Below are 26,380 nucleotides of genomic sequence, written 5' to 3' on the forward strand. Positions count from 1 at the left end.
GGATTTTTTTTCCTTTCTTTCTTTTTTTTTTTTTTAACCGCTGACGTCACCTGGGAGCATCGAGCCTAGCGCCGCAGTCGGTCCTGAGATGAATGCACAATATTTAAATGTAACCTAGTCGGTTCTCTCACTCCACCCTGTGGGCTCTTAATGTCAACACAGTCCTGCATGAGGCACCTTGTGCTGTAACTCAAAATTAAGCCTAATCGATTTTTTCTTTTTTTAACAACAGACAAAATGAGATACAGACAATTTCTGAAATGAAATAAACTGCATGTTTTGACGTTGCGTAATGACCAATGTAACAGGGAGAACTTACAAATTCCCATGATTAAGTTGATAAGAAAAAATAAGACATTATTTATGTGCTAAATGTAGCCTCTGTTAAGTCTCCACAGCAGTATTTCAATAACATTACAGCCCTCACATTCACTGCGGTGTGGGCAAACACCAAAGTAGCTTAATGCATCACCTTTGTGGAATGGTGAGTGTGTGTTACTGACACTTTTGGACTCATTTATTAAAGGCTAGGTGGAAGCCACCTTGAGCGAGCACGCTAATGAATGCCAGCGGGGTTCACCTCAATCACTAAAGTAGACGCACCACATGAAAGCACTTTGTCTTTCAGCACCACGGACAGCTCCACTTACACTGGCGACTATTGAGCCAACAGGGGGCGCAGTCATCCCATTCCGAACAGCGACAGAAACATACCGTTCAACTTACAGCGGTGTGATTTAACAATAATAATATTTTTAAAAAAATAACTGCAAAAACAGCTTGCTGTGTGTGCTGTTTATGGTTAACCGGCTCCTGAAATCTTCCTCGTTTGATTCCCGTAAACTTTCTGTAAATTAATAGAAAGAGCGAGCACGTCAGGGACCACCCCCGACCCCCACCCCCACACACTTCCGCGGCTCTCCGGCGATCGTGTCGCGGCGGCGGTAGAGGAGCGGTGTGAATGTGAGGCGTCGGACGGATGTCTCTGCCTAATATCAGGAATTTAAAGTGTCTCTCGCCGGTCATGTGCCAGTGTAAGGTCATCTGCAGCAACCGGACGCTGTCGCTCATGTTCGGATGTAAGGTAAGGTGAGCCCCGGGGGTGCATGCAACGCACGCGCTGCTGAACGCTGGCTGCACCAACGCCCGCCGTCAGGTCAATTTGCGGGAGAGGATTCCGTGCAATGCGGCCGTTTTTTTGGAGCCTGATTGCCATCTCACAAGGCGGATAGCTTGCGAGCGAACGTTCAAGGCTGACCAGGGTTTAAACCTGCACGTAGCAGTTGCTAGTTTCCTGCAATGAATGAAATCACTTTCTCCATAGTAGGTTAGGTCCTTCAGGGCTAAGCGGAGCTATTCATGCTGACTGGTCCACATTTAGGTTTGCATCATAGCAGAGGGAAACTGCACTACATGACTTTTTGACCTTGGGAAATGCACATTGTCTAGCCCAAAGCCACTTCAATACCCTTCATCACCATGCAAGGAGAGCCTATATGAGAGGCTTTATCCCTCCTTGGGATCAGATAAGCAGAACACTCCTCTTTTCTCTTATGGCCCAAGGGGGAATCTGAAGCAGGCAGCTGCTTTATATCTGTGACAATGAATAACAGCCTATTATGTTAAGCTGTGCATTTCCAGTCTGAACTTTGACTTATTGGTAAGTAGGAGATGATGGCCTTTTTTTGGTCCTAAAATCCAGGTTGCCCACCTTGGTAGTCCATCTATGTAATGTGGTGGGTGGGTTCGGGTTAGGTACACTCAGTGTCAGGAAGTATAAACAATATTGATGTGCACAAGTGTTCAGCTCGCTATATGGAATTAGCATTTACTGTACTTCTTCTCTATTTTGCATCATATGCATTGCATGCAGCCTACTTTGTATTATGAACGGCCAACTAATGCTAGTGGGAGGAAATTGTTTTTCGCAATCCGTGGAATCACCAAACACAAATTCATAGATCTTGGGTCAAAGCTAAAAGTGGCTACCACCTATGTGCTGATCCTATTTAACATATGTTTGGATTGCTTCATTCTGAACATTGCCACATCCCTGTTATAAGAGGGTGTGTACACTTGTGCAACCACATTATTTCAGTTTATTTTCACATCCCTATTTGTATACGTACATATATATATATATATTTAGAGGATCTAGCAGCCTAATAGATCGTGTCCAGTCTGTTGTGGTCCCATTGTGGGTTGTTATTGGTGCTACCGTGTTTGACCGAGTCTTTTGGGACATCATGTATCGACAATATATTGCGGGGCGACCATGTACTGTTTACAACTTTCCTCTATTCTGCTTGTTTGGTGCAAATGTGCACAATAATCCCAGGACGTCTTTGCCAAGGTTGCTTACATAATTGTTGCTGGATGGAGCCTCTCAGTCATCTTATATTCCAGATCTTAATTAAAAGGGTCTTTGGTGTGTCTTGAAGCATTCATGAGTGCTTTAATGGCCTCTCTTATGCTTAATGCTCATTGATGGGCTGCACAAGGTTTAATGAAGACGGACCGTCCTGCTTAAGTGTGTCTTTAAAGATACAATACGGCGCAGTGCTCAGTCTCGAAGAAGACGAGGATCGAGTTGAAAGGGCGTATTAATGCATTTAACGATTTAAGGCTCAGATCAACGCGTTGTCATCTCTAGATCCAAATCAATGATCACCTCACTCTCAGGATCGATTCGGGTATAGTTTGACTGGAAAATGGGCAAGGCGATGACCCCGGTGTCAGACAAACAATGAAATCACCAAGAGTCATGGGGATTTAAATATCACAAGCTAGCTATAATGTACATATCAATCACTGGGATGACATCATTACTTTACAGCGTCATATGGATTCAGCCCGGCTTGCTGTCGGCTTCAACTGTGACAGCCTGAGAAGCAGCAAGAGGAATGAGTGGCAGCGCATATTTACTGATTCAGTTCATGTCTACGTCTGAACCATGCAGGGTCACCTCTACCTCCTTAACTTGTTCTTTCCACTTCATCTGCTATCAAACACTACAGCTGTTCCTTGCAGCTCACAGGAGCAAGTAACACGGGTTAAGAGCTCTGGAAATAAATGGTGCTTGCTTTTTAAAATAGAAACCCTGCAAAGTAGCTACCCACGGCAATGAGCTACTCTTTTGATAATTGTAAATAATGTTTTGTGGTGCACGATTGTGGTCTATGAAGTGTATCAGAAATGTTCCAGGACTGGTGGCATTAAAAGATATGTTTTACATCAAAACAGATTTTCCCCTCTGCAGTACAACACATTTGCCATTTTTTTTTGCCAAATTAATTGGAAAAGATTCACAGCAATGTTGCTATCTCCAATAGAATCCATTCTTAGCCAGAATTCACGGTATGCTTGTACAGTACATCCGTGTCCACTCATTTTGCATTCTAATAGCAACGTGATTATCTATTACGCTGCATTCTCCCAGATGCTTGAAGTGAACTCCTTCTCGTGCTTGTGCATAGGCAGCCAATAAGAGACGTGCATCTTATTAAAGTTCAGTGTGCTGACAGAGACTAATCGGCTGGCTGCATCAAAGCGCTTCTTTCTTATCACGCAACCACAGACCAATGGACTTGCACCGAAGTGCGAATGTGTCAAGTGTACATAATTAAGGTAGAAGCATCTTTTTGCAATCAAAATCAGAGATTGGTATGAAATTCTGCCTGGCAGGGCTTGAAGTATTTCAGCCCATGGTGAATGCAAAGTGTGTTGTTGTGCCTCACATCGCTACGCCAAGACTAACACTTGTCAAAGTGTTGTGCCGAAACACCTTGGAGAATAGTCTGAAGGTAGCACTGGCAGAGGATGAGTGGATCGCCTGTCCTCGTGAGGCACACGTCTCCATAAAAAAAAAAAAAAGTGTACTGTTGGCTCGCAAGGTGATGGCTGGCAACTGAAAATTGCTATCATGTTGAGAAGACATTGAAAATATACTGACAGGATTGGCAGTAAAAAGGAAAGGATGGAGTCACAATACAAAAAACTACAGAGGCTATAAAAAGTCGACACACCCTTGTTGTAATGCCATTTTTTATGATATAGAAAAAGAGAGATTAATCATCTTGAAACCATTTCGTATTGATATGACTAGATACAACTCAATTGAATTTTTAATAGTGGCTGTAATTGGTTAATTCTGAACATTGCCACATCCCCATTTATAAGAAGGTGTGCACAAAACCACACGATCATGGTTGTTTATTTGTACTTGAAAAATACTTCCCCAAACACTCATCCTAGCAGCAGTTGTTTCAATTAATAATAGTTATTTTGTGAAGCATTAGTGTAGATTTTTTTTCCCAAAGTAATGCATATTTTAACATATGCGGTGTGAAGACAAATGACTTGCCTGAGAGGGTAAGCTTGAGTTTCCTTCCTCCACCATCGTCCGTCATCTAAAAACTCAAGCTCGCTCCTTGAATTACAAACTGAGATGACGGAAGATAGCATCTGACATTTGCTCTACATTACGTTAAGTCATCGAACCATTAAGGGAAGGGCTGATTCAGGCTCTCCGCGTCGAAATATTATCACAATACATGCAAATGCTTGCTGCGAGGACATCTACGGTGACCTTTATGAGATTATTCTTTTAAGAAGCAGAGGTTTCCCGCTCTGATGATATCATAATTCAATGAAGGGATATTTTGATTGTTGCAAAGTGTAATTAACGCACTTCCTTGCATAAGCAAGAACCAAGGGAAACTGTTCCCGCATCGGAGGTCCAATTATAGTAATTAAATCTGATTATAGCCTTTGCACTGCTCATATTGACACGCTTGATTCATGTGAGTGAGTGTAAATTACATCAGAATCCAACAAAAAGCTGTTTAAAGACATTTGGCATTCACGAATCTGTCTTCAACCATTTTAAGTATTTGCTTTTTATTTCTTGTAAAAAGGAAATAAAGAGGTGCGTTAGATGTTATGTTTCCATGACGCACAAATGCACCTCAAGCCCCAACCCAAGTTACAGCGTACGGGGAAGCGCACAGCATCAACTGCCACCTCCCCCACTCGTGGGACAGAAGGCAACATGGCAGCGTGATGGTTGATCATGCAGCAAAGGGGCAGGCACCAAAGTGCTTCAGGCTATTTTGTGTTGTGGCTTGTGTCATTAAATTGCTTTGTTTACATTTTTATTCTAAAGACTCAATTTACTGTTGCTAGGCAGGCTTTTTTTCAATTAAGAGATGCTGATGGAAAAAAAAAATAATGTGCTAAAAAATATTATTGTATTGAATGGAAAAATCAGCTGTGAATTATGGCAACACCAACAACAAATAATAGTCTTTGTGGTAGCTGCGCTGTTGTTTTCTGCTTCAATTTATCAATTGCCATTTGCAAGCATCCCCCCCCCCCCTCCCCTGCCCGCCTCCTCCACCCACCTCTTTCCCCCTCCTCGCTTTACTTGCTGTCTCAGTGAAATGCGATCCAAGCCCTATGCTGGCACCCCCCAACTGTGGCACTGCAATCTCTGTTCTGCTCTGGTTGCTAGGCAGCCTGTCTGAGATGGGCCTCCATCATGTAGCCCCTTCTTCGCCTGCGTCCAAAAAAAGAAACGAGACTGAGTAGGCTCACCATCAGACATTATTCAGATGATACCTTTCCATTTTTTGTAACGGGTGTATCCAAACACAAATGCCAAGCTAAAGGACAAATGTGGCTGCTCTCCACTGTGACACTGCCCACTTTTTGACACGCATGTGATGGAAAATGCTGCCTCCAGATTTTTCGGTCATCACACCTCCGACAAAATCTGCCGTGTGTATTGAACGCGGTAGGCTGCTGGCCGGCTGCCCATGTGTGGGCTACCAGCAGGGAATTGTGGGGGGTAATTTTACGGGGAAGAACAGGCATGATCTCGAGTGCTGCATGAGTCACGGCGCTGCATGCTCCGTGAGGTTGTGGAGGACGCCGCCTTGCCAGATCAAATGACTTCACTTGGAGACATCACGTACATGCATTATGCTAAAGTCACCAAAAATAAAATTGACAAAAAATCTCCAAAATTCTTTTTGGAAGCCGCTTTTTTCAAATCACTTTTTTGTCCTCGTTTCTGCAGAAGTACAGGTACCAGGATGAGGAGACGCCCCCCTTGGAGCACAGTCCAGCACATCTGGCTCCAGGAAAAAGTGCCGAAATGCTGCACATGAGCGACAAGAACCTCGCCGCCATGGAGGCCATACATGGCTACGCGCCACACACACATATCTCTCCTGTCAAGGTGAGGACAACACACACCAGCTTATGGTTGTTGTTGATCAATACCTAACACTATGACAACAGCTCAAGCCATCAGCTTGCAAGTCAGCAATTGTAGACCGTGTATTGTGCAGCATAGACATAAACACGACAGGAGCATAAACTATCCAGTTTAAATATTTTAGATTTACCCAATGATGTTCACTACAGCAAATCTAAATTGATATTCTACCAGTCATTAAAAGTGTCACAGCACTTTTCCAGTAGCTATAACATGATAGTGGAAGTTTCTAACATAATACTGCATTAAAAAGTAACTTTGCAGTTTCAATTCTTTTGAATGTGCATTAGGATCATAATCACATAAAAGCCCAAGCTAGTGCATATCTGATATGGCAGCTTAACAGCAGGATAATCAAAGTGCAAGGCAACATGAGAAGCGGTCAGGAAATATTAGTCAAAGCTTCATTTATTTTAATAGGTTGAAAGGTGGAAGGCCGTGCAGGCTAAAACAATAAACACTTTATAGCTGCTCCAATAATGAATTCATTACTAATACAACTGTGCAAGAGTGTAATGGATCCAATTTTAATCTAGGTCAAGGTTTTGGCCTTGGAGGCTGTCAATGCTGCTTTTGAATAGTACTGCACTGTAAGACATTTACAAGATTCCCAACTTTCCACATTGTACTAAAGACAACACAAATGGAAGAAAACCCCTTTGGTTCCTTCTACAGACACCAAACTGCTGTGTGATATTAATTTGACACACTGCCACAGCTTGAAATGCAAACGCAACTAGACACCAAAGCAAACGTGCATCAATAGAAACATGACTGCTGTCACTTTGTCGACAATGCAGGATACGTACAGCAAGTGCAAGCTGTAAAGCCGACTTCATAAATATCAATTTCACATGCCAATTTGTGTTGCTAAACACCTGGAACTGCTTTTAAACGTTCATCTTTCTACAATAAGTTTTTATTTATGACTCACGTGGGACTGTTATCACAAAGAAGCAAATATGCCCATTATTGTCTCTTTTTTTTAATGAGCAGAGAGACACACTGAGTTCTGCCCCGGCTACTTAAATCAGGTTGAGCTGCAGTGGTCATTGCGCTTTGTCCTGCGGGCTGCTGTGAGGCAGTTGGTGAAAAGCTGTCAAACTGGCAGCAATGTGAATAAACTGGCATTGGGAACTCAGATAGCAGCTCATTAGTGGACACAGTGCATCAGGCTAGTCTCTTTTTAATGTCATTTTAATTTACATCACATATGTGTGCAAGAATAAATTAGGAGGAAATAGGAAAACTAGCCCACTGTAGAATTGATTTAAAAAAAAAAAAAAAAAAAGATCCTACGTACGTGGCTTTGTATACAGGCTGTCGAATCTGCAAGAGGGGGGCTGCGCCGCTGTGGGAGTAGTCATAGCCAATGTAAAAAAAATGGCCAGTGTTTGATTTCTTTCAAATTAGCGGTCACTAACCATTTATAGTAGCTTTTTCACTGAAATCTTACTGAACTAATTTAGCGGACTATTTTGACTTGAGTCACATTATTCCAAAGTGTACTGTTGTACACATTACAGTCAGCATTAAAAACTATGCTGAAGCTCACACATAGTGGCAAAAATATTAAAAGTAATAAAATGTGGACAAAAAGATCTTTTTACCTGATTTAACTCCTTTGAAAAGGTACGAAATACAATGTCCCTTTACCAATGTTTCTTGGCGGCTTGATTAATTCCCTTAATCTTAGGGGAGGTTGTCATCCAGCACCGAACTGCGGAATCAGTAATTACTCCAAGATGAGAGGTGCACCATTTATAATGGCTACATGGGGGGGAGACGTGCTTCTTTCCCTAAAATCTACTATTAACGGATAATCAAAGTCTATTTAATTTAATTCTGTCACTCTGTGTCTGTGTGCCACAGAGTATTTTGAATCTATTACATGAGTCATTCATTCCTCCCAGCGGCGAGTGGTACCAAAAATGTATTTCTTCTCTCTGCATGTGTGAGTCTACTTGGGATATGCGGCATTGTTTAACACTAGATGTGATTGAGAGCTACTTTGCTGTTCCTTATACATGCCGTGACACCGGCTATTAAACAGGATGGTATGTATTTCTGTGCGGTCAGCAGGAAGCAAAAACTTCATGGAAGAGAGCCTAAAGAAAAGGAAGTTGACAATTTTGAGAGGCCAGCAGGAAAAAAAAGTTGATGATTTTGGTCTTTTAACGGAAAGAAATTATGAGTGATAAATAATGTAACAGTGTCTGTGATATTCCATTAATTACCACAAACCTGATTTGTCTCCTGCACTAAACTGGGATGTATAGTAATTTCACTGTTTTGATTATAAACCCATGCTAATTATTCATTTACATGCCATTCCCAAATATTCAACTCCATAACACAGCTATTTTACAGGAATTCAACACTAATACGTACAATTTCACGCTATTCACTCCATTATTATAACGGGGTAGACAGTCAAATGAGGCCAAACCACTTTTTTTCTAACATGCGCGTTCCGATGCTTTTATTAGAATCCATTAAAACGCTCTACATTGCAGTATAATGAGGCATTTGATAGCACACAACAAAGCACTGACGCAAAAGTGATTAACTTTAAGGTGTGCTTGCATACACATAATATGCAGCCACCTGCCGACAATTTAGCGCAGTCCACTCAGTGGCGGAGCTAGAGGAGGGGTTGTAGGGGGCAATGCCCCCGCCCCCGGAAATATGCTTGGTGCCAGGCCATGGACTTTCCGTACAGATTTGTTGCATGCTTGGTGTGCTTTTTATTGCTGTTTTGCAAATAGTTTGTGAATTACTGGTTTCCCTTTCCTGCATGCGGCCTATTTCCCATATTATGGTTTCACACAAGCCGATCGATTTGTCAGATTCTCCTCCCCCTTCGCATTGCGCCAACACCTCCTTGAACCTGCTTAACAACAATTTATTTTATGAAAAATAATGCATAGTAATTTTGGCAAAAGGTCCATATTTTAGCTTATCAATGACTTTCAAATGAATTTGAGAGATCACATGTTGCCTACATACCTCTCTTGCTAGTTGGTAGTAAAGTTAAAAAAATAATAATAAAAATGCAAATTGCAATCCAAGTTCCAACCCTAAAAATTAAAGACACGGTTATTGTGTGTGATGAAACATCTTAGAGGCCATTAAAACACCGTAAATCAGCTTCATAGTGCCTGCCCAGACTTTTGGACTTGGATGTTGAACAGTAGAGTGTAGTTTAATTAGGAGGTGATGACATCTTGGAAACAGTAAGGGCAAAGACATAAATAAGTATGGGCTCGCATTTGGCACAAGAAAAAAGGGTTATAGTGAGAAGCCAATTGAGAATATGCAAGGCCAAGATAAGGATGCGTTCATCTCTGGGGGTTCAATTTAAGGCAGGTTGGAAGAAACACTTAAACATGTCGTACATTATGTATGGGAACACACAGTTTACACGTGGAAACAGTAAAAGACACTCAAGTCTTCACGTTAATGTCATAGCGCAAATTTTACTTACGTTACAGATGTCTCTGAGGTACGTCGTGGTCTTGCGTGACATCTTGTGCTATTAATGCTATGGGTTAAATGCAGATGACAAATTTCACCACACCCAGATGTGTGTGTGACGATCATTGGGACTTTAACTTTATGCTGGTCCACTTTGAAATGCTGGGGGAAAAATATATTTGTATGGTTAGTACTTAAATAGTAGCCAAACTGAGGTATATAGTCTGCTTGATGGTATATGGAGTCATATTTTATCAGAGATGTTGGTCAAATTCCAACTTGTACAAGCTTAGTACATCAACGTTAAAGCTTCCAATGTGAAGCGAATAACTAATTCATGATAATCAGTACAAAGGCTTTTTTGAACCACAATCTGTGATAAAAATAACTGCATATATAGCAGAGAATACGTTAAGCTTTAAATGGGTGCGGTCCAAGCTAGAAACTTGGGGAGCAATATTATATTTCATGGATTTTAATGATAGCCTTCATCAATATTTATAGCAGCCGATCTCAGTTCTTGTATCAGCTCTGGTGACCTGCTTTCCAACATTTTTTGCTGAGAGTTCACTGCGACATGAAGCTGTCAGCATCCGCTCTGTTAAATTAAAACATAAAACAAGCCTTTGTTCTCCCCCATCCCAGAGCCCACCCGCATGTCCTGCACAATTATCCTCTCCCCTTTCCTTGTTTTGCAGCCAGTGTTGATGTCGACAGGACACACTCCAATGTACACCTCTGCTGTTTCCACACTGGTAAGAGCACAAAGCCTGAGAGCCTGAAAATTGTCATTACTGTATTGTCACTGTCCAGACTTGCATGTCTGCTCGTTTCTTCCGTCGAGTCACTTAATTTGATCATCGTCCATTATTGCAAGATATCTATCTGTAAGGATGAGGTCATCTTTTTGATGGTTGTGTCACAGTGCCCCTACTCACTCGCTCATCCATTCATTAAGCTACCATAGACGTCATGTTTTTATACTGTGCGAAATCAAATGTTTTCTTCTCTGCGGCGGAAGTGTGTGCAATGCAGAATTGTCACATTAATACGCATGTAACTCGGTCTTTAAAAGTTTTCTCTGGGTAACGTTGCACGTACAAAGATATCCTCATATATGTTGATGAGCACGTTGGTCGAAGGAAAACGATGGAACAAATCTCCCAGGGGTCACCTTTTCAAACGTCCCTGGCCTGTCTGTGTTTTAAAGCCAAAACATCAATAATGTTGATTGCAAATTGCACATTAACCTCTAGGTGTCAGTGTTTGAGTGGCTTTCCTGACCTTGAGCAGATCATTATTATCATCTCCTAATAAACATGTCAGAATCAAACACAGGTGGTGTTAATCTCATCCTCCATGTTTTTTTTTTGTTTGTTTTTTTAAAACAACAAAAAATATCGACTACTCCACTACGGTGATACGCAACGGCGAGCAATGAATATTGTGAATTTCACACATGCTCTGACAAAGCCAAGAAGGCACTCACTGCCTCTGTGATGCATTGCAGTATGTGCGTGGGCACCGTTGCGGCTGGTGTAGTACTCCTGTGGCGGCGGGCGTTAGTGTGTAGGTGGTGTCTTCACTCTGTGGCTTTATTGCATTCATGGCGAGCACCTCATTGATTTACAGCCAGGAGGAACACCAACTCTCAACCCAACATCTGGTTTAACTTCAAAAAGCGATCAGTCATAATATGGGACAATGAGCGCGTGGTTGAAATCATAGAGAACCAGTTGGCAGCTTTTCTTATCTTACTCTGTCTTTTCTAATGTACAAGGGATGTAAAACACAGTAGCTCCAAGAGGAAAAAAAATAATTTTATAATTTTCCACGCAAATCATCCTCAAAGGCTGTCAACCCCTTACAGATGTTTCTGACATCCATCTTTAATTCCAGGCTTCTATAGCATTTCCCCAAGAGAGCTGGATGATACCATCCCCTCCCTGCTCTGCACTTTTGTCGTCCTGTGTCTGCTGTCTCTCTTCATTTTCCTCGTCCTCCTTACTTTTCTTTAATAAATGTTTAAAGATGTCCCTGAAGCTTCAGTGTAATTACTGTGCGGCAGCAGTCCAGGTCCGTTGGGAAGGGAAGGGCATAAGTATGCATGAAAACGGATGGGATGAGAACGGCTCACGCTGTATGAATGACAGAAGAGATAGAGAGGGCCCGCACAGTGACAACAGGAAAGGTAAGAAGGAGGATTTTTCACTAACGAAATCACTACGTCAGCTGACAGCTTGTCCTTTTTTATATAAGGATGATCAATGGGTACAGTACTTTTTTTTCCCCACAATCCCAATATATGAAAAGCATAGTGGATCTTTTATAAATACATGGGAAAAAAATATAAAAAATAAATACATTAAAGACACATCTTTTGCATGTATGTACAAATTTTGTCCCGATTTAAAATAGCATTTTTGTTTGGTATTCCTCCTCCTCTCGCATTTTATGGAAAGACATTCAAGTAATTGCCATCAAAATTCCCTGCTTGCTCCTCTTTGCTTCAGCGCCACGGGAGGGGCGGAGGAAAGTACAGTATAGCGGCAGAAAGCATTAAGTTCATTTTTCACCGAGCAGAGACCGGCAGCAGAACGACGTCGCTATCACTGATATGGATGATGGACGACGTCAGGGATTAGATTTTTTTATTTTTTTTCTCTCTCTGGATGGGTGACTTCTTAAGACAGGACGTCTTGGACTCGGATAATAGCCATGAGGCGAATTTGAAAAGCTCAAGCTGTTGTTTTGAGAGCTGCAGATGAGGTCTATACTGGCGGCAAAAAAGAGGAAAACACTAAATGGGTCATGCTCATTTGAGGTCTATGTTCTGCCCAAAGTTCTGTACTATTGACGTGGACTTTAATATATTGCTATGGAACCCACTGAATGATCGCTTTGCATTAATGCTTACACGCTGTTTTTTTTTTTTAAATCAAGCGAGCACCAGAACTCTTCTCGACACACAATACTGAGTGGCTGTGTCGTTTTTGAGATTTGGGCCTAACTCAAGCACCATTCAGACTTCTGCACTGAGGTCAAATGTTCATGACTGTGTGGTATGCTAAAATGATGGTCTGCCAGCTCTTCAGCAATGTACGGAAACCCAAGAAACGAGTATGTCATACTAGGGTAGGTTGGTTATGTAGTTTTGTTTGCCCATTGATGGTAGTGGGAGTGTTGGATTCTAATTATCCATTTCCCAGGCTCTTGAATTTGCAGCCATATACAGTATTGAACCAAAAAAAAAGGAAATGTTAATGGTGGCTACTTGCAGCCCGCAGGCCCCACATTGTCGACCTCACTTTTAAATCATATTCACTGTGTACTTCTGACTCAACTGCTATTTATGTCAAATATTCACTTGTGTGTTGGTCATATTCCAGCAAACATGGAGGTGGTGGCCATCTGCGTACACATTAATGCACCATGCCACCTTTTTTAACACTCCGCACTCTGGATTTCATAGTGAGCCAACAAATTGATTTGACACCCAAATTAACTTCTGTCCCGCCATGCACTCGGCCCGCACTAAAATCAGCACTCGTAGCTTCATCGTATTGTCTCAAAGACATAACCCAACTGCCCTGGCATGGCACAACTAGGACACATTCAGAAAACGCCTCACAGACACGCACAGTGCTTCTCATTATACAGTCTTAATGCAATACTCACTCTACGGTACTATTATCTAACTCGTTCTGGCTCCTGTAATAGGAAAAACATCCGTTCTTACTGTACTACATAGAAACGTTGAGTACTTCCCACGATGCTTGTATGCTTAATTGTTGCGGTAATTTATTGGGTATTTGAAAGGAAAACATTAAACTTGTTGATTGCTTAATGGGCCTTCCAACTGTGAGGTGTGCAGTTATTTCTTAACTCACCTCTCTGATGCATCATTTGAGTTTTACAAATTGAGGTGGAGACGTTTTAACTCCCATTAGGCAACTGATTGATGGTGATTGGTATTATATTTTGGGATGTTTATTTGCTACTGACACTATGTATACATATTTGCACATGAAACAAACATGCACGCTAACATTATTTAAATGTGCTACTTCATTCTGATGGGGCTAATGAGACAAAGCAACCAAACATAGCAGAAAATGATAAACACACAGTGTCATGCATTGTTATTGCCTCCATATTGGCTTGGATGAATTTGACGTAATTCAAATGCACACGGCTACACATTGCTGCGACGCGCAGGCGCTGTTTTAATGGTAGAGTGAGCATGATGTGGAGGCGGCAGGAGACTTGAATTTATGGCTTATGCAGTTGCTAAATTAGAACGGTTAGCATTAACTTGAGGATAACAACAACCCTCAAAGTAATGATTTCAGAAATCGTTTCATCGGCTATTTACGGCGCTCTCCGACATGTAAATGCATGGCTGTGAAAAATAACATTCACTTGCACTAGGCCCAGCGTACCCATTGCACAAATAGTTAAGCACTTTAACTCGGTATCGTGATCATCAATCAATGGCAGATATCGCGCAGGGAACGTGCAAAGCATTCCTGAAATCCAAATGAACGTCTGTGAGAACAGTTTGAAAAGGTACAACCAGAAGTAGCGACATTTTTTATGAACGCTACACAGTGAGTGTTATTAAATAAATGCTAGAACTTAATGTTTATATAATAAACATAATATTCAATGATCGTCACCAGAAACTATGCTCTTGCAGGTAATGCTTGGGTTTGTTTTAATGTTGCGCGTCAGAGCTGTCAGGTTAGTGAAGGTCAGCAAGCTGATTTGATGCCATTGCTTTCTCAAGCACTTTACATGCATACGCATACTAATTAGTCTGGTAGGAGATGACGGAAAACAGTACATGCGTGGCTGTGTTTATAAATAGCTGCTTTCTATCCTTAACATATCACACCTCAGGCAGGAATGTGTATCCTGAAAGAAAGTACGACATAAGAAATACACGAAAGGTGATTATAAACAGGAATATGCGCACGTGCTCTTTTTAATTTGTCAACATGTTTAGTGTGTTTACCGTCATGGAGAATTACACTAAGTACGTGACATGTCACATTTTTGTTGGTACAAATAGCCACTTACAGCATTAATAATACACAGTACAGGCAGTGGCTTTGAATTGAGGCAATAGTGGTTAGGATGAATTATTTCTCTGACTACCGTGAAAATATAAGAGCAACGAGTGTGACATATTATTCATTATCCTTTATCCTTACTGTAACAACCATAAAAAGTGGGGAAAGCGGTACACAGAGCTAAAAAGGCCATTTGTCGTCGCGATGGAAGGTTTCACGGTTATTCTGATGAGAGCTGCCTTGTCTTTGACTTTCTAACATTATTCTATTATATAATGAGCTTCTCTTCTCTCCCTGTCTCTCCCTCCAGGGAAATAGTCCTCCTGTGGTTGTGAACACGGACACACTAGATGGATCGCCATATGTAAGGACCATGTCGAAACTCTAACACGACTTGACATGAGAAAATTCACTAGAAATTCCTTTGCATGTTTGCATCTTGACTGGTGGTCGCCACACTGATGTTGACATTAAAATAAAGAAAAGCATTTCAAGCATATTAAAGGTAAACAAAATGAGAGCGCTGAAAAAGGCTTTACACACACAATTATTTTTGTCCACTACAACTCTGGGAAAATAAGTTGTTTTCTAGGTCAAATATAAGTTTCTTAAATTCTGTTTTCCACAAGGACGCCTTTAATTGCTGAGGTAATACTGATGAGTTGTTATGCTATTCAGCCAGATGGTAAATTAGACCAATAGAACAATGTGGCTATTCATCAGTCAGTCTGGTCCTATCATAATAATGCTTTAATATATATATATATATATATATATATATATATATATATATATCAGACTGAAGTGCTCAAACATCATGTCAGTGCCAACAAAAAGTACTTTTTTTTATAATAAGTTTAGAAAATATTTGCATCTTATTCTCGTTTTAAAGCCAAATAACTTCTCTTTATTGCCAGGTGAATGGAACAGAAGGGGAAATCGAATATGAAGAAATCACACTGGAGAGAGTAAGTCCAAACAACAAATTAATTGTCTCTTTAAGATGAATCTGACTCTGGATAATTACTTTCATAGTTTTGCACAATTCTGGGTTTTTTTTTTTTTTTTTTTTTTCCGGCTAGTACATTGTCACAATTCAACACAATTTCATTTTATACACTGGTTAACACATGACTTGGATGAGTAAAAACTTTATATTTTAATATTTTACTACAATATATTTTTGCTGCATGTCATTCAAATCCCCAAACGAATAGACTGGCGTACTCACCTGTTGTCCTGCAGCACCTGCAACACAACAGCTGCATTGGCAATTAAGTTTGAAACACTATTCAACATCGAATATATGCTGATTTTTGGAGGACACAGATTTACTAAATCCTCATGCACTTGCAACAAAATGTCGACACAGTGGGAAAGGAAAAGGAAAGGATATTATTCTCATACTTTCGAGGTCGATCTTGTGACAGCCACCGCACGCTCTTCTTCACAATTTCAGCCTTGGGTTAAGAGGCGCTGTTGAGAGATGTCTGCCGTCTTGTGGCTAATAGTGGTATTACATCAGCAACCGTAATCGTTTGTATTTTCCGAAATGGGAAAAATGGTTTGCCCTGCAGTTATTCTATAAGAGATTTTCGCTGGTGTACTACGGACTCAGTCAAAACTTTTGAGTTATTGGAGTTCTTTTTTACTATTATTATTTCTCCAAGGGTTGTCGACAATTTGGAAAATGGGATTTTGTTTGGTTCATATGCCCAGTCCCCTCTCAAGTCATGAAAATAGATGATGATATAATAGATCATGATAATAGATACAGGATCCTTAGCATCTTCATTCAACTCAAATGCCCCTGACATGATGAATTATTCACTGTGTTTTTACTTGTAATTGCTACTGCAGGGGAACTCAGGCCTGGGCTTCAGCATAGCAGGCGGAACCGACAATCCCCATGTGGGCGACGACCCGAGCATCTTTATCACGAAAATCATACCCGGAGGAGCAGCGGCTCAGGATGGACGCCTGAGGTAACACACATAGGGCTTTACAATAAACATGACAGAGACACGGAGGATGTCAAATCATTCACTTTGTTCAAATGAAATTCATTAAAAAAATTCAAAACATTCAAGGTGACATCGATTTGAGTTTCAAAGCCAGTTAAAAATGAAAAATGTTAAACTTCCCCGTTTTGTGGAAACCAGCGATCGTTTCCCTCGAGAGGCATGTCCCAAACTTTCTGCAACCCTCAGCAAAGTCTTACAAAATTGTGCACAGTATAATTGAACAGGCCACGAAATCAATATCAAACACATGCAAGTGGAATAGTTAAGTATAGTCTCTTGGAAAGGGGACTGAATATTCTCAAAGAGAGAATGAATTAAAATTTGTACCATGACATTCCTGCTGCAGTCTGAAGACCCTTGACATCACTCATGACTCCTGAAACTTTTTACCTGCCATTCCTTTTCGTACAACCCAATTTTGTGCAGCCGGTATGGGATACATTTTAAACGTCTAACCCCGCCATCTCTCTTCCCTTTGATAGTGTGAACGACTGCATCCTATTTGTGAATGATGTTGACGTGAGAGAGGTAACACACAGCCAGGCTGTGGAGGCTCTTAAGGAAGCAGGTGCTATCGTCCGGCTCTACGTTCTCCGTCGAAAACCTGCGGCGGAGAAAATCACCGAGCTCAAACTTATCAAAGGGCCTAAAGGTATTTTAAAATGTGGCTTTAAGTGTGCTTTGACAATGCCTAACATGTACTTTCAGAGGTGTTTAGCCATTCCTCTTTGCTTGGATGTCCCATTTTTAGGGCTAGGTTTCAGTATTGCTGGAGGAGTGGGAAACCAGCACATACCAGGAGATAACAGCATCTATGTCACCAAAATCATAGAAGGTGGAGCAGCACATAAAGATGGACGTCTGCAAATCGGGGATAAGATCTTGGCGGTAAGTGACTACCTCAATGTCACAATTTGAAAACAGCATTTTTTCAGGACCGCCCATGTCATCAAATATTCACACACGTATACGGTCAGACATTAATACTTACATTCATAGATGAGTGGAATGTTGAGCGGTAGCAATAATAGAACGTTACTGCCACCTGCTGGACAGCAGCACAGTAGCAGTCGAAGAATACTTTTGACAGTTAAGGAGGGGAAGAAAGCATTCACATGATCTTTTGTGGCATTATTGATTATTATCTTTATTTTATGGTCAACATTTAGGTAAATAACGTGTGTCTGGAGGACGTCATGCATGAAGACGCTGTGGGGGCACTGAAGAACACAGCCGAGGTGGTGTACCTCAGGGTGGCCAAGCCCAACAATCTGTTTCTCACCAACTCCTATAACCCTCCAGATCTCACCAACAGTAAGTCTGTCTCAAAAGGGATCAGTTCTCAAACTGTTTATTACTAAAATGTCCAAGCCTTTGGTGATTGCATTTCCAGTATTATTCAGCCACTCCAAATTTAGAACAGAAGTTAAAAATAGAGGCCCAAGGACACAACATCTAAATGACTAATTCTAACGTCTATTTCCTAGCATATTCCCACATGGATACTGAACTCAGCCACCCCAACTATCTTGGCTCAGATTACCCACAAGCCCTCACCCCCACCTCACCGAGTCGGTTTTCACCTGTTCTGCACGGCCTGATGGGAGACGATGACATCCCCAGGTGAGAAATGTCATGAAATGACATCAACAGGTTTGTGGTACGTATTCATTTTGTTCTCCTTTTCCAGAGAACCTCGCCGGGTTCTGATTCACAGAGGCTCCACGGGTCTCGGATTCAATATCGTTGGTGGGGAAGATGGAGAGGGGATTTTTATCTCGTTCATCCTGGCAGGAGGACCAGCTGACCTCAGTGGAGAGCTACACAAGGGCGATCAGATCCTCAGTGTAAATCTGCGTTCATCAGATTTCTGATAAATACCACTGGTGGAGCTAGGGGGGTGGGTGCAGGGGCACTGCCCCCCCCTGGCCAGAACTCTTTTCCACATTTTTACCTGTCCCTTAAAATACTGAATCTTTATCAGTATTTTTTGAAGATTTTTTTTGGGTTCTATGGAACCCCAAGGGGAGAAAAATCATTGCTCCGCCAGTGACAAACACTACATGTCTTTTTTAGTGAATAGCTCCTAACATCCATCCATTATATGTTTGTCAGGTGAATGGGGTGGACCTGCGAATGGCCACGCACGAGCAGGCGGCTGCGGCGCTGAAGAACGCCGGCCAGACAGTGACCATCATTGCTCAGTACAGGCCAGACGGTAAAGTCTAAACTCCATTACGTCTGTCCACAAAGAAATGTTTCCAAGAATCTCAAATAAAATGTTTGATGTGTGCTTTTTAGAGTACAGTCGTTTTGAAGCAAAGATCCACGACTTGAGGGAGCAGTTGATGAACAGCAGCATGGGCTCTGGGACGACCACACTAAGAAGCAACCCAAAGAGGGGCTTTTACATCAGGTAGATCACCGCGACCAATCAGGGTTTGGTGTCTTTGGTTAAAATGGAGGATTTCAATTTTTGTAATTCACAGGGCTCTATTTGACTATGACAAGACGGCGGACTGCGGCTTCCTCAGTCAGGCGCTTGGCTTTAGGTTTGGGGATGTTCTCCATGTGCTGGACTGCGGTGACGAAGAATGGTGGCAGGCGCGTAAGGTCAGCCCCCAGAACGAGGCTGAGGAGGTTGGCTTCATTCCCAGCAAACACAGGTCAGAAACGCTCTTGACAAAAAAATACTTGTTTGGAGCCCATTGACATTTAACCAATTCTAAAGGGTTAATAAGAAGAAATGAAATAGAGCAATAGTGTCATCATAATTTGCAGCCAAGATGATTTGTCATTCATAATCACATAATTCATACCACCCCTTCTTAATTCCTGATTTTATTTGCTTTTTAAACGCTTCTATGCACCCTCTGCAGGGTGGAAAGAAAAGAGTGGTCGCGTGGCAACACCAAAGAGAGGGTAGGTTCACCTCATCAATGGAGACTGGCTCATTCCCATTGCTTTCTAGTGTGTCAATCTTTACTTTTATTTTTGTAGGATCACGGTCGGGATACCCTGACGCAAGGTAATTGGCTTCCTTTTTTAGACATTTACAAAACAAAAATTCAGTATTGCTCAGGTGGCTAGGAAAATTCAAATGAAACAGTCCACAGCCATTGACAGATCTAGAGGGGGGCGCGAGGGCAGAGCCCCCTCCATGCCCCCCCTGAAAAAAAACAACCAGTGTCCACTGCAAACATAAGATATTACTTACATTATGAACAATTTAGTTCATAACTCTTGTCAGAAAATGAATGCTCAATCATATTCACCTCCTTTCCTATGATTATTTATTATAAATGAATGTAATTCTTTAACATCCATCACACAAATGAGCTCACACATGCCAACACAAACCAGAACGTCATATGATATGATGATGACAAATCTGGCTAATTGCTTCCCTGATCTGTTACCAGGGAGAGATAAAACATCACACAGTTATGAGACCGTCACCCAAGTGGAAGGTAAGACGGAAAAGTCAAGTCCATTACTTTAGGCAATAAAAGTCTTTTTATCGTCACTTCCTATGAATGCTGAATGTCCGTGCTTTCTTCTGGCTTCGTCAGTTCACTATGCGAGGCCCATCATCATTCTGGGTCCTGTGAAGGACAGGATAAATGATGACCTATTGTCTGAGTTCCCTGATAAGTTCGGCTCATGTGTCCCACGTAAGTAATTGCGCTGTCACTCACTGACACAGAGCCACTTTTGCGCAATATCTACACGTCTTTCCTCCAGGAAATGGATTTTGCTGTCATTTTGTGCCACCATTCATCATATTCAATGTTTTTACTCTCTCAACAGACACCACACGTCCGAAACGGGAGTATGAAGTGGATGGGCGGGACTACCACTTTGTGTCATCAAGGGAACAGATGGAGAAAGACATTCAGAGCCATCGCTTCATCGAAGCGGGCCAGTACAACAGTCATCTGTACGGCACCAGCGTCCAGAGTGTCCGCGAGGTGGCTGAACAGGTGCGCAAGAAGCAATAAGAACAAAAATGTGATTTTAACATGCTCCTACAAAACCTTTTTGAATATAAAGGGCAGTCCAGTCAATGAAACATATGCTGGAAAGTTTATGACAAAGGTTGATCTTTTTAATTGTAATTTTTTAAAGCTTGCAATAAAAAATGCTTGTTTGTGCATACAGCAAGGGAAACACTGTATTCTGGACGTGTCGGCAAACGCCGTACGACGACTCCAAGCTGCTCAGCTTCATCCTATTGCCATCTTCGTCCGGCCTAAGTCACTGGAGAATGTTCTGTAAGTAAACTTTGAAAATGTGTTCAAAATGTTTTCAGTTACATGAAATAAATAATTTGTTTTGCTTGTCTGAACAGAGAAATTAACACTCGCCTGACAGAGGAGCAGGCCAGGAAAGGAATGGACCGAGCTCTTAAGCTAGAACAAGACTTCCTCGAGTGTTTCTCCGGTAAGAGTAGAATACTTTTACACCAAAAATACTGGATAAAGATTGGATATTTGAAATATTTATATCACGGCAAATTTTTCATTTTATGTGTGAGCTGTTTTTGCAGACCGTAAAAATGTCAATTGCTTCTTAAAATAAAATTTATATTGGCAGTCAACAGCAACAGGTGGTTGCACACTTGAATCAGAGCTGAAAAAAAAAAAGTATAACACCAACAGTTATTTATGTCTACACCAGATATAACAAAAATGAGTCCACTATAGAAGTTGTGAATTTTTGGGAAACCTACCAGGAATGATTGAACAAATTAGAAACATTCCCATGCACATGGAAACCAAACTTACTTGGTTAAGGTAAAATGTGTGCACCTGTCAAAATAAAAATAAAAATGAGGGGTGCAAAATTGTATCTCTTTCATGCTTACTAGTGAAATTGGGTTATGGCAAGAGCAGATAGTAAACGTGAGCTTAAGCATCTGCATTTGCACCTGAATGCATTTTTAGTCATAAAATTGCTCCATTTAATGCAACAGAGATTTTCAATACAGATTTGAGTACACATTTCCACTTCATTACATTTGATCACTACAGATGGCTGTAATATATGTGGGGGTTTTTTTTTTGTGTGAAAACATGCACCTTTTGCAGCAACGAACCTCACATTTACATTTTTGGGGCGCATGACTTTTGAGAAGCCTCAGCATGTTTTAACATTTAAAAGACATTTTCAGGGCAAATACCAGCAGTTGACGGAATTGAAATGAGGCCACACAACTCCAAGAATCCACTAGCCTTTCAAGTCTTGAACTTATTTTTCATTCCTTTCTCTTTTCCTTGTCCCGCAGCTGTTGTGGAAGGGGATAGCTTTGAAGAAGTCTATCACAAAGTAAAGACAGTGATCGAGGAGCAATCAGGGCCTTATATTTGGATTCCCACCCGGGAGAGGCTGTGATGCCCTCCCTTCCCCCGCATATCATCTACCGACTCACGCCACCCTCCACCGCCAAAACAGCCTCGCCTCCAGAAAAGTCCGTGCTTGACTGAAGAAGACGGATAACAGAAACGCAGGAAGTGACACAGTGAGAGTGATCCCAGAAAAGAACTGACAGACACCAATGTGTAATTAGACTGAAACAGACTTAATTAGTATTCCACTTTCACGGCTGAGTTCTGAGGCCGCGTTCACACTTGGAACTAAAAAGCCATTTCACCCCAAAGCGGGGACACGGATGTCTTTTACGCAAATATGATGGGAACCACCTCTGTTTTGGTTCCTTGGTATCTATAAAATGTCCTCCCATACGCCAGAATGGAATCAATGTGATTACTTGTGGCATATTCCAGATGCATTTTGGTGTCAAGTGTGAAGTGATGCGTAGCTCATCTGTCTTGAAACAGTCTGGAGGTAAAACAAGACAGATAGTTTTCAAGCCTACACCTGAAATGAAGGTGCCCTAAAAGACTTTGGTTCTCCCATTTTTTCTATACCTGTATCTGCTGGCTATTGATCCACCAGTCCACTCTGCCTTGTTTCAGGACAGAAAATGAGTGTGGGTGCTGCTGAGACCAGAAGTCTTCTATGGGCTAATCTTTTACTGATCACCTGTCAAATATTACAAGGCACTGTTATTTAGTGAAAATGATTATATTGAGGAAAAAAAAAGTGAATATGCATTGTGCATGCATCCTCAAAGACAATGGAAGGACAGGACACGAAACAAAGAAGGGGAGGGGGGGGGGTCTTTAAATTAAGTCGAGCTTTTAAGCATGTCTCGTGATGAAGAAGAGAGACACGGTCACTTGTGAGCAGAGGGGAAACTCTTGACACACATTTTAACCCCTTACGCACACACGTTCGCACACTCTGCCACATGTCAAATTGTAACCTCAGCTTTTACCAATCACCCAAAGGGAGGGGGGAGGAGAGGGGGCGTCTGTCTGTTCTGACCTTTGTCTGGTCACAAACCTGGATGAATGTTATCACTCTCTGGGCACAAACAGCACTGTCCCATCACTCTTCCGAAATCAATCCCTCAGCCACAGACGTTCACACTCTTCTCCAGTGGCCGTTCTAAAAGCCATGGTGTCACGGTGTTTGTGTGTGCGTATGTGTGCGCGTGCGAGGGAGGTACACGTCTTCTTTTACTCTCTTGCTTCCAGTTCTACTCTGCTTTCTCCCTCTTGTGACCACACACACATTAAAGCTAAGTTACAAATAAATGGTCAATATATATATATAAATATATATATATATACAAATATAAATATATACACATATATCTTTTTTATGACGATTTCTAACAGGACTATAGTCTGTAAAAAAAAAAAAAAAAAATCCAAAGTTCCATTGGTTCTTTTGTTTGAATTTGCAGTTTGGTTTGTGAAATTTAATCCCTCAGCAAAAAGCTACGCCAAAATGAAGACCTCACTATTTGACGTGTCAGTCATATGTTGGAAACCAATGGAAGCATCTATACAATGCAGATATGTGTGTGAGTGTGCGCGCACGCGTGCGTGAAATATGATGAAATATAAATTATATGATATGTGAATATGTCTCCTTTAGAACAGCCACAATCAGTTCCGATAGATCAACGGGTGGCGTGCGTACGCGTGCACGGACGCGCACATGATGTAGTGCAATATGGCTATAATGTTATGCAAAGAAAGTTCTACGTGTGTCCAGATTAAAAATTATTTATTGCACTGACAGCATTTTATGCCACAGGTAAAAAGGATTTTATGAGCATGTATTTGTGTTGAGTTATTTTTTCATTTTACTGAATTCTAAGAGTGCAGGTAAAGTATTGAGTCATATTTATTGTTGTTGGTTTTTTTTGCTCAATTTTTACTTTTGTTTATTTATTTGAAATTGTCTGTATATTTTTGTATTATTTTCCACATTGAGAAGGTTTTTGCGGTCTTGCTGTAAATATGATGCCGTCTGGCTTTAGATTTAGCTGTGGACACTGCACAATTGATGCCGACTACTCAATCCAACAGAACGACAGCCCAGTTGAACAGCTCCAAAAGAGAAACATCTGCACACACACACACAAGACACACACACACACGCACACACACATACACACTAATATAAAAGCAAGCATCCAATCACATCCATGAACAGAATGTTTTCAGTTTGATTATTTGAGGGTTCCGTGTATTTCTTAATATCTCTCTCAGCCATCCATATCATAGTGTGATATTCCATATTACAAGAAAGTATATTAATTTTTACAGAAAAGATTGATTATAACAAAGTTGACTGATGCAGAAAACTTATATTTAAACAATGACAATATCGAGCAAATTAAAATGTTCCAGTTCAGTGATGCGCTTGTTGTAAATTAGCTATGAAATAATAAAATTAATTTAAAACGCTTTTGAAAATGGACTCACAAGACTTGTTTATGTTTGATAGAAATTATTTGTGTTGACGGTTGGCGGTGCGACCAGGGGAGGGCACTCCTCCTCCGTTTGTAAACTCTCATGCTGAGCTCCTCATCTCAGCAACCATTTTCTTTCTTTGACAAAAGCACACAGTGGAAGCCCATTGAGAACACGTGAAACAATAGTGCGAGCGTGTGTGTGTGAACATTTGCACTCTTCTCACACACACAACTCCTGATTTAAATGCAAATGACTGCAAAACATGAAAAGTGTCATTTGATGCCAAGACTTTTTACAAGAAAAAAAGAAAATATGCACTAAGCACAATGTAAGTATTCTACAGGCAAACATAATATGCAAGAAGACTTTCACAACTACTATAAGTGATTCATTACATGCTGTAATATTAGAGCAGAATATAAAAAATATACCTCTAAGGCAGGGGTGTCAAACTCATTTTTTTCGCGGGCCGGATTGTAGTCATAGCTTCTTTCGGAGGGTCATTATGACTGTCAACCCAAATAAATGTATGAGCACCTCATATTATATACAGTAAAAGCTACAAAACAAACTGACAAATAACTCGTTTTCAAATCAGACGAGTAAAAACTGGTCAAATATTTAAAAAAAAGATATTAAAAGTGAAGACAATTAGCAATTCTAGTATTGACACGAATTTGATGCACAATTTGTCTTCGCGGGCCACATAAAAAGATGTGGCGGGCCGTATCCGGCCCCCGGGCCTTGAGTTTGACATCTGTGCTCTAAGGGTATTGTTATATTGTCTATCTACAAATGTTGCTGCACCGATTGTTTTCAAATATCCGTTTTTTTTAAAGCCACACACTGCAGATGTTATAAGTAAGCCCATAGGTGTCAAAACTCAAGGCCCGGGGGCCAGGTACGGCCCGCCACATCATTTTATGTGGCCCGAGAAGACAAATGTTGCATCTACTTTGTGTCATTACTAAAATTACAAATTGTCTTCACTTTTTAAAAATAGAGATATTGCTTTCAATTTTTATCAAATTAATCATTTTAAGCTATACAATTTTCAATAGTCTCTGATTTCAGAACTAGTTATTCATCAGTTGTAGAAGACGTTGGCAGTAATAATGGCACTCCGAGGGAAATTATAACTACAATGCGTCCCGTGACAAAAATGAGTTTGACACCCCCGTTTCTAGCATTACGGATATGGATATGGATGCAAAACACAAACCCGTTCATCCACATTCTTCTTGATTTATTCTAGCAGGAAGTCTCCTGCAAAAAGAAGCATCAATTAGTTGATGACAGATGATAAGGCAGAAAGAGGGTTGAGTGTCTAGCCAAGGTCAAGAATAAGTTTGGCGGATATCCTCCAATCAGCCATGAGCAGGTGTCCGCAGCAAACAGAATGCCATGGAATGCATCATTCCGGATGGTGTGACATGCGCACTTCTGTTCTTTGCAAGACAGATGGATGATGAGAAAAATCACTCAAACAAGTTCTCTTTTTAAGATGTCCTCACTCATGGCCACACATGGGAATGGATTTAAAAGTGCATTTTATGAGATCATTTTCAATGACCTGATCACAGTTTCCAGGCTGGAACGATGCATTTCATATAATATATGACAAATGATAGCGTAGCCATGTGGTCATAGCCTCACGTGTTTTCTCTTTAATTTAGAAAATTTCAAGAT

General features: G+C 41.1%; 1 protein-coding gene across 1 annotated transcript; it reads left to right on the plus strand.

Moving 5' to 3' along the window:
* Positions 1-918: 918 nt before the first annotated feature.
* Positions 919-24,691, plus strand: LOC119134000 (disks large homolog 4). The gene is made up of 22 exons (XM_037270367.1): positions 919-1,084; positions 6,080-6,241; positions 10,456-10,512; positions 15,143-15,196; positions 15,750-15,800; positions 16,693-16,817; positions 17,339-17,508; positions 17,608-17,744; positions 18,026-18,170; positions 18,344-18,479; positions 18,547-18,703; positions 18,972-19,074; positions 19,158-19,272; positions 19,346-19,522; positions 19,736-19,778; positions 19,857-19,884; positions 20,279-20,326; positions 20,429-20,530; positions 20,667-20,839; positions 21,018-21,130; positions 21,208-21,299; positions 22,144-24,691. The coding sequence occupies exons 1-22, from the start codon at positions 980-982 to the stop codon at positions 22,248-22,250; spliced, it is 2,400 nt and encodes a 799-aa protein (XP_037126262.1). The 5' UTR covers positions 919-979; the 3' UTR covers positions 22,251-24,691.
* Positions 24,692-26,380: the final 1,689 nt, after the last annotated feature.

This window comes from Syngnathus acus, chromosome 14 (assembly GCF_901709675.1).
Source record: "Syngnathus acus chromosome 14, fSynAcu1.2, whole genome shotgun sequence".
Taxonomy (NCBI): domain Eukaryota; kingdom Metazoa; phylum Chordata; class Actinopteri; order Syngnathiformes; family Syngnathidae; genus Syngnathus; species Syngnathus acus.